At 47.0% G+C, this 9,069-nt stretch overlaps 1 protein-coding gene across 18 annotated transcripts in view; it reads right to left on the reverse strand.

Moving 5' to 3' along the window:
- The window catches only part of CLASP1 (cytoplasmic linker associated protein 1), a 267,383-nt gene that overhangs the window by 235,117 nt on the left and 23,197 nt on the right, over positions 1 to 9,069 (reverse strand). For all 18 annotated transcript variants that reach the window (XM_040358262.1, XM_040358265.1, XM_040358264.1 and 15 more), the window contains exon 2: positions 5,492 to 5,984. In XM_040358262.1, coding sequence (XP_040214196.1) covers positions 5,492 to 5,686 — 195 coding nt within the window. In that variant the 5' untranslated portion in view covers positions 5,687 to 5,984. The remainder of the gene's footprint in view (positions 1 to 5,491; positions 5,985 to 9,069) is intronic.

The raw sequence follows: 9,069 nt of genomic DNA on the forward strand, positions 1-9,069 counted from the left end.
AAAAAAAAAAAAAAGATTTTGGCTCTCCTTTTACTTGGCTTGTTGATAATTTCTTTACCATCGTCAGCCGTCTGTCATCCTGATCGGTGTGCGCGGATGTCAGCCAAAATAGTAAAAAAAATGGTTGATTAAGAAGCGTATAAGTTCCTGCACTTTGTACCAAGTCCCTGTGAAAATCAGCAGCAGGATACAAAACAAGACGACATCTGAGGAGGTCAATGAGGGATGAAATCCTCCATGTTTTGGAAATCATTACACTTATTTTGGCCATAGAGACAAAGAAACCCCATTACCAGGCAAAACACAAAAATACAAGAAACGTGTAATCGTGACAAAATGCGCTATGTGATCGCGTGGAATTCTGACACTCGGCGGAGAATCCTGCAAACAGAATACATAGTTCAGATCATAATGATAAGAAGCAGGAAAGCAGTACGACAGACATACTGTGCTCTGATCATCTCCGTGCCAAGCTGTCCAAACTAAAGACAACTCAAAAGAGACATGGCAAAGCTTATTTATCAAGGTTCCTGTAGTAGAAAGTGTCTGTACTGCAGGGGCCATCACATTATAAATCGTATACATCACCAACATCTATGAAAATGTCATCTTTAATTGCCAAGAACAATGACAGCCCTCCTAACACGGGTCAAAACTGGGGATTTTGGTCAAAATGTGACCCTCTGCTTCCTATTTTGTGGTCCTCAGTCCTTTGTGGACCCCAGACCGCAGTATAGATCAATATAGGCACACCTCCTTTCATAAACGTGCAACCAAATAGTTCCGAAAAGCAAATTTTTTGCATTTTCCCCATAAAATGTAGAAGGGTGACAACATATGCCGATGTCCCCGTGACAACTATTCCCCTCATTTCCTGTCCTGCTGTCACAGAAAAAGGAAGTGAGGTGAAATCTCTCCAACAAAAAGCAATAAATAAAAAAATAAGAATAAAAAAAGTGTGACTGAAGTATGGAGCTGGGCTAAAACCACTTACCTACCGGGAACTTTCACCCCCTTCCTGCCCAGGCCAATATTCAGCTTTCAGCGCTGTCGTACTTTGAATGACAACAACGTCATGCAACACTGTACCCATATGACATGTTTATCATTTTTTTTCACACAAATAGAGCTTCCTTTTGGTGGTATATAATTACAGCTGGGTTATTGTTTGCTAAACAAGACCAAAAAAAAACAAAAAAAACACACAAACACCTTTTTCTTTGTTATAAAATTTTGCAAATCTTTTTTTCTCTTCACTGATGTGCGCTGATGAGGCAGCAACCCCCACGGCCCCAGCGCACAGGCGGCAACCCCCACGGCCCCAGCGCACAGGCGGCAACCCCCACGGCCCCAGCGCACAGGCAGCAACCCCCACGGCCCCAGCGCACAGGCAGCAACCCCCACGGCCCCAGCGCACAGGCAGCAACCCCCACGGCCCCAGCGCACAGGCAGCAACCCCCACGGCCCCAGCGCACAGGCAGCAACCCCCACGGCCCCAGCGCACAGGCAGCAACCCCCACGGCCCCAGCGCACAGGCAGCAACCCCCACGGCCCCAGCGCACAGGCAGCACCGTTGGGGGCTGCCCTAATCATCAGGACACCGATCAGCGTAGAGGTCCCCTTTCACACTGGCCAGTTACTGGCTCTCTCCTGTCCTCATGCTGTGACAGCGTGAGGAAAGGAATGCCAACAACCGGCAGGTGTGTTTACATAGTGATCAGCTGTAATTGGACACAGCTGATCACATGGTGAAGGGCCACTGTTATTGGCTCTTTACCCCGATCTTTAATCAGCTGTGTCTGAAGGACACCGCCACAGCCGGGGCGCGTTTCTGAGAGGACGTCAATAGACGCCCTCCCAGAACTGGGCGACCGCGCTGTAACCATCATTCGGCTATACAGTGGAACCTCAGATTGCAAGCAACGCGGTTAATGAGTCTTCTGCAATACGAGCGCTGTATTTGCTAAGGTCCTAACTCGGTTTGCGAGTGTTGTCTCAGAAAACAAATAGAATTCAGGCCAAAGCAGGTGGGGGAGGGGGGATGGCGCCAATCTGCGGCGTTTGGAAACAGCAAGAAAGCCCCGAGGACAGTACGGCTGACCTCGGCAAACCTCTTAAAGCAGGGATATGCAATTAGCGGACCTCCAGCTGTTGCAAAACTACAAGTCCCATCATGCACCCAGAAGGGTGTCATGCTTGTGGCTGTCAGAGTCTTTCTATGCCTCATGGGACTTGTAGTTCTGCAACAGCTGGAAGTCCGCTAATTGCATATCCCTGTCTTAAAGGCTCTTGAACGAAGTCTTTCCGAGGTTTGCCAAGGTCAGCCGAACTGTCCTCGGGCCTTTCCGGCCGTTTCCGAGGCTCTCCAGCGCCCCCCGCCTCTGGCCGCATGCGGTATTGCATGCCATTGAAGTCAATGGGGAAATAATTATTTTCATTTCCATTGACTTCAATGGGGAAACTCGCTTTGATATGCGAGTACTTTGGATTACGAGCATTCTGAAAAGGATTCTGTTTGTAATCCAAGGTTCCAGGTGGTTAAAGAGGAAACTGACTCTGGAAGCTATGACAACACAGGCAGGCAGAGGGCTAAGGACTAGTCATCTGTATTGCCTGTAGTTTTCCTACAGCCGATCTCTCCCTTATTACCAACTTAAAATGCCACATTCTGTGGAGGCAGCCATCTTGGTAGAAGCAGGGCCTTGCTTTCCCACATCAGAGCCTCCGGTGAGGGAAGACAGTTAGCAGCACATTAGTGACCACCAAATCCCGAGAGTGGCAGTCAGAGGCAGCAGTGCCTGAGATCTCTCACAACAGATACAGTATATAGCTATGAGGCTACAGAACTGGAGCACACTCACATACCAGGAAGCGCATGGCTATTTTTCCCTTGTGAAACTCCAGGGACTTACGGGTGCGTTGCTGGAGCTTAAATGGTTAAAGCGTAGTTCCACCCACTTTTGAGAGGTAGTCAACGAAAGACCACCTCTCCAACCCTCGTTTTTGGATATTTAAAGTGCATTTATTGTTTCTTTAGAACCTTTTTTGGAAGTACTAAGTGTACTTACGATCCAGCCAGGCCGCGGCCCAGGATGCCACACGTCCTCTTCCCTGGCAGCGGCAGCCCCCCCCCCCCATTGTTGTCTTACGGGACCTGTGTGTGTGTCCCAAAAGACAAGCTGGCCATTCACTCGTGCGTGCGCAGTCTTAAACCGGCAGTGAAGCCGCAAGGCTCCACTGGCCGTTTCCCTTAGTTGGAATGGCAGGGGGGGGGGGCTGACATTGGGGGATCCCTAGACAGGTGTCATTATTAAAAGTAAGCAGCTACAGCAGGGATCTTCAAACTACGGCCCTTCAGCTGTTGCGGAACTACAAGTCCCATGAGGCATTGTCAAACGCTAGACATTCACAGACATGATAAGAATTGTAGTTCCTGAACAACTGGAGGGCCATACTTTGAGGACCCCTAAGCTGCTGACTTAAAAAAAAAAAATTGGCTGCTGGACAACCACTTTAAAGTACAGTGGAACCTCGTATTACGAGCATAATTCATTCCAGGAGAATGCTCGTAATCCAAAGCACTATCAAAGCGAGTTTCCCCATAGAAGTTAATGGAAAGGAAAATAATTAGTTCCGCATTGACTTCAATGGCATGCAATACCGCATGTGGCCAGAGGTGGGTGGGGGTGCCCCGGAGAGCTTCGGAATACCTTGAATACCTTGTTTGCTAAACAAGACCAAAAAAAAAACACACACAACACCTTTTTCTTAGTTTGTTATAAAATTTAGCAAATCTTTTTTTCTCTTCACTGATGTGCGCTGATGAGGCAGCAACCCCGGTGGCCCGCGCACAGGCAGCAACCCCGGTGGCCCGCGCACAGGCAGCAACCCCGGTGGCCCGCGCACAGGCAGCAACCCCGGTGGCCCGCGCACAGGCAGCAACCCCGGTGGCCCGCGCACAGGCAGCAACCCCGGTGGCCCGCGCACAGGCAGGACACTAGGGCTGCACGATTCTGGTCAAAATGAGAATCGCGATTCTTTTGCTTAGACTAAAAATCACGATTCTCAAAAACTGAAAGCCAGAACACCCCCCCCCCCATATAAATCTGTCGGCATCATTTGCGTTCCACGCTGGTTACGTGGAACCAGTGCCGGTCCCCCCTTACACACCAGGCGTTTCCAGCGGGGTCCCCCCTTACACCAGGCGTTCCCAGCGGGGTCCCCCCTTACACCAGGCGTTCCCAGCGGGGCCCCCCTTACACCAGGCGCTCCCAGCGGGGTCCTCCCTTACACCAGGCGTTTCCAGCAGGGCCCCCCTTACACCAGGCATTTCCAGCAGGGCCCCCTTAGTTATTGCACCCCTCCTCCTTCCCTGTGTTAGTTTGTCCCACCTGAATAGTGTGACCTGCAATTACAGAGGGAGAAATTTACCAGAAGACAACAAAACAGTCCCATTCTCCATCCTCCATCCTATCCTTGTGATCAGGAGGGAAGAAGATTCATCATATTATTGATCATCAGGTATGATACCCCAGCAGCATAGACTCAGTACAGAGTGGACAGGACAGAAGGAGCCGGCCGGGTGGCTTCTAATAGGAATTGAGCTGCAGCTCCGCCCACCCCCGCCCCTTCCCACATCATTACACTCACAGACAGACATCAGTGGGGCAGGAGGTGGGCGGTGTTGCAGCTCAATTCCTATTAGCAGCCACCCGGCCGGCTCCTCCCATCCTGTGCACTCTGCACTGAGCAATTCCTATTGCTTGGTCTACAATAAAATGGCGGCGGCAGCGGCGAATAATCGGGGGCCCTGAATAATGACTCTGCGTGGAACCAGCTGTGAAAAAGCAGAATCGTGGGTCATCCCGCGAGGAGATCGTGGGCGGGGAGAATCGAAATCGCGATTCTCTCTGCGATTAATCGTGCAGCTCTACAGGACACCTCGACTGAACTCGGAAACTGAGTATTTCCGAACAGGGCGACAATCGGCTCTGGCGCACGCACCCCCCACCCCCGGCCAAGCTTTGGCTTGAATCCTGCTTGTTTTGCAGTCCGATTTAAAAAAACTACAATGCTCATATTGCGAAACGCTTGTTAACCGTGTTACTCGCAATCCGAGGTTCCACTGTAGTTGAACCATAATAACACTTTCCTGCTCACAAAGCAATCATGAAGCACCTGAGGAAAACCCAACACTGAGAGCAATAAAAAGAGCTGCCATTTTGATGTCAATTTGAAAATGAGAGTTGCCCGGCTGTGTCCGCCATCAACATTTTCTGATTCAGCATGAAGTTCAACCTCCTAATTTGCATATTTGCTCCTGCTGACCGGGAAAGGCAACCGGAGAAGAGAAACGATGATCAGCAAATACCTCGGCATAGGCATTCTTTAATAAGCTTTGTAACAATTTCCTCACATCTGCAAACATAAGAAATGCCCCCCGCGGCCTCGTAGTACAAAGCAAGTGATGGAAGAGCAGATCGGCACCTACCTTGTAATTGCTAGAATTCACCCAGGACGTAGCCAGTGCATCCACCATTTTATCCAGCAGAGTCTGGTCCTGTTCTAGATCCACACATTTCTGTCTATCAGACAGGTATTCTATCAGGTCCGGTCCCACCTGAAGCCGTTTTCCTACATCCTTGTTCTGGATCTGAGTAAACCAGTATTCCATTCCCTGCTCCATGGCTAGGGGGCGACGTAGCACACGCTAGGAGGTAAAAGGCAGTGGTGGAGGAGAGAGGGGGGGGTTATCAGGGGGGGGATCAGTCAGCCGCTACTTCCTCGTGGACGTCGCTTGTGTGAAAAAGCTTGCGGAGGGCTTGGCCGTCAGAGATGCAATCCTGGGAATGACAGCAATTCACCATGTGTCTGCCGAGCAGCTGGTGCGATATTAAAAGTCTAATTTAAATATTCAGCATGAAGGGGAGAGGCACTGTAATGTAAAGCCGCTTGTCCAGAGGTACATAGTTCTGCAGACAGTCCTGAGGAGAGAGAGAGAAAGTCACAGTTATTAATAGGAACTCGCCATTGTTTTCTTTATTAACGTCTTATTACAGTCACAATACAGAGAGGCGCAATATTAAATATTTCTGATATTCTGAATTTTTAATACCCAGAACCTGGAAAACAAATGCAATTGCCACATTATGAAGAGAACAACGTAAATAATCTGTCAGACCGCATTTTACTGAGACCAACGGCACAGAGGAAAACCAAAACTTCTGAATACCAAGCCACATAGAAAAAGACACAAATGTAGCTCTCTATTCATTAATACTTCATTGATTGCAATTTTGTTTTATGCATTTTAACCACTTCAGCCCCGTACCATTTGGCTGCCCAAAGACCAGTGCACTTTTTTTTTTTTTGCGATTCGGCACTGCGTCGCTTTAACCACTTAACCCCCGGACCATATTGCTGATCAAAGACCAGAGCACTTTTTGCGATTCGGCACTGCGTCGCTTTAACTGACAATTGCGCGGTCGTGCAACGTGGCTCCCAAACAAAATTGGCGTCCTTTTTTCCCCACAAATAGAGCTTTCTTTTGGTGCTATTTGATCACCAGTTTTTATTTTTTGCGCTATAAACAAAAATAGAGCGACAATTTTGAAAAAAAATGAATATTTTTTACTTTTTGCTATAATAAATATCCCCCCCAAAAAAAAAAAAATATATAATATATTATATATATATAAAACGTATTTTTTCCTCAGTTTAGACATACATATTTTTCGTAAAAAAAAATCAAAAAAAAAAATCGCAATAAGCGTTTATTGATTGGTTTGCACAAAATAGGGGGTTTTTGTATGGCATTTTTGTTAAAAAAAAAATTTACTAGTAATGGCGGCGATCAGTAAACGACGGCGGCTGGTCGGCAACCAGTTAAAGTGGAGTTCCACCCATAAATATAACATTACATCAGTAGTTTTAAAAAAATGTCATTAGTCCTTTAAGAAAAAACATTTTTTTTTTTAGATGCCTTCAAAGTGTTGTTGCTAGGCAGACTAGTTAATCTTCCCTCTTCCTGCACCTAGGTGCTTAAAGCGGAGGTTCACCCTCAAAAAAATTTCTGACATCACACAGAGTCGCGCCATCCTACCGACAGAATGCCGGTGTTTTTTTTTTTTTCTCAGCACATACCTCTTAATCCCGATTTTCGCCTCACGGCAATCCCGCGGGAGTGGGCGTTCCCAAGCACTGCCTGTGATTGACAGGCTTCCGTCACAGGTTGCCGAAAAACCCTGAACGTCGGTGCGGCTCTATACGGCGCCTGCGCACCGACGTTCGGGTTTTTTCGGCAACCTGTGACGCGCGCAGTATGCGCCGTTCGGAAGCCTGTCAATCACAGGCAGTGCTTGGGAACGCCCACTCCCGCGGGATTGCCGTGAGGTGAAAATCGGGATTAAGAGGTATGTGCTGAGAAAAAAAAAAAAAAAAACACCGGCATTCTGTCGGTAGGATGGCGCGACTCTGTGTGATGTCAGAATTTTTTTTTAAAGGGTGAACCTCTGCTTTAAGCTTCCTAACCTACACTGCACAGACTCCTGGGAATGTAGTGGGTGTAACTTTCCAGGAGTCTGTGCACTCCCCAGTCTCGAAGAATCATGTGACTTGGACAGTACAGGTGCTGAAACCTGATCTGAAACCTATTACACTGCTTGTGCAGCACTGAGCATGTTCGAGATCTGCAAGGCTGAAATCCAGGAAGTCATACAGTCTGGCTTCATGATGCCCACACTTAAGATGGCCCCAGTCAATTTCTATTTTATAAAGTGTCTAAATGCTGCAACAACCTAACAAAACGAACCTTAGTTTACAGACTAACTTTACTAGAATACATTAAGCTTGTGTATTACAGGGGTATTTATATATAAAAAGTGAAATTGTGGCCGGAACTCCGCTTTAACTGGACAATTGCGCGGTAGTGCAACGTGGCTCCCAAACAAACAAAATTGACGTCCTTTTTTTCCCCAAAAAATTTAGATTTCTTTTGGTGGTATTTGATCACCTCTGCGGTTTTTATTTTTTGAGCAACAAAAATTGAGCGACAATTTTGAAAAAAAAAAAAAAAAATGCAATATTTTTTACTTTTTGCTATAATAAATATCCCCCCAAAAAAATATTTTAAAAAAATCCTCCATGCATTGTTCTACATATTTTTTGGTAAAGAAATTGATTGATTGGTTTGGGCAAAAGTTATAGCGTCTATAAAATAGGGGGTTGGTTTTATAGCATTTTTTACTAGTAATGGCGGCGATCAGCGATTTTTATCGTGACTGCGATATTGCTGCGGACAAATCGGAACACATTTTTGGGACCATTTATACAGCATTCCCTGCTATAAAAATGTACTGATTACTGTATAAAAGTGACTGGCAGGGAAGGGGATAACACTAGGGGGCGATCAAGGGCTTAATGTGTGTTTTTTATGGTGACTGCGACCTTATGGCGCACACATCTGACGCTATTTGGGGACCATTGTCATTTATACAGCGATCAGTGCTATAAAAATGCACAGTTTACTGTGTACATAATTGTCAGTTAAAGCGACGCAGTGCCAAATCGCAAAAAGGGGCCCGGTCCTGCATATTGGTCCAGGTCTTAAGTGGTTAATAAACCTCTTTGGGATAAAATTAGAAAATCCTATGAGCAGACTGCAGTTCCTCTTTAAAGTGACCGGTTCACTTTAAGTCGTGGAATTTCTTTTCTTTGGCACACGTTGCCGTAAGCCTCTTACCGGTTTAATCAGCCAAAACAAATCAAGTGATTAGCCTGGAGTAGACGGCTCCATATTTCCATTCAGATCTGTTTTGTAATAAAGACTGTCAGCAGACGACATTGCTCACCCATTACGCAGCTCCGCCGCCGCTGTCAGAACCTGCCCTCCTCTACAACACAGAACAATGGCTCAGCGCCACCGCGCCGGTGTAATAGGCTGAAGATCGGAATTTTCATCACACAAAACCAAAACATCACCTGTACCTGCCCGGTCATGCCGGGTCCACGTGGAACAGCACATGGCCAAAGCAGTTCACAAAATTAAAACTTGCTTAACAGCTGAGAATG

This window comes from Rana temporaria, chromosome 6 (assembly GCF_905171775.1).
Source record: "Rana temporaria chromosome 6, aRanTem1.1, whole genome shotgun sequence".
In the NCBI taxonomy this organism is placed as follows: Eukaryota; Metazoa; Chordata; class Amphibia; order Anura; family Ranidae; genus Rana; species Rana temporaria.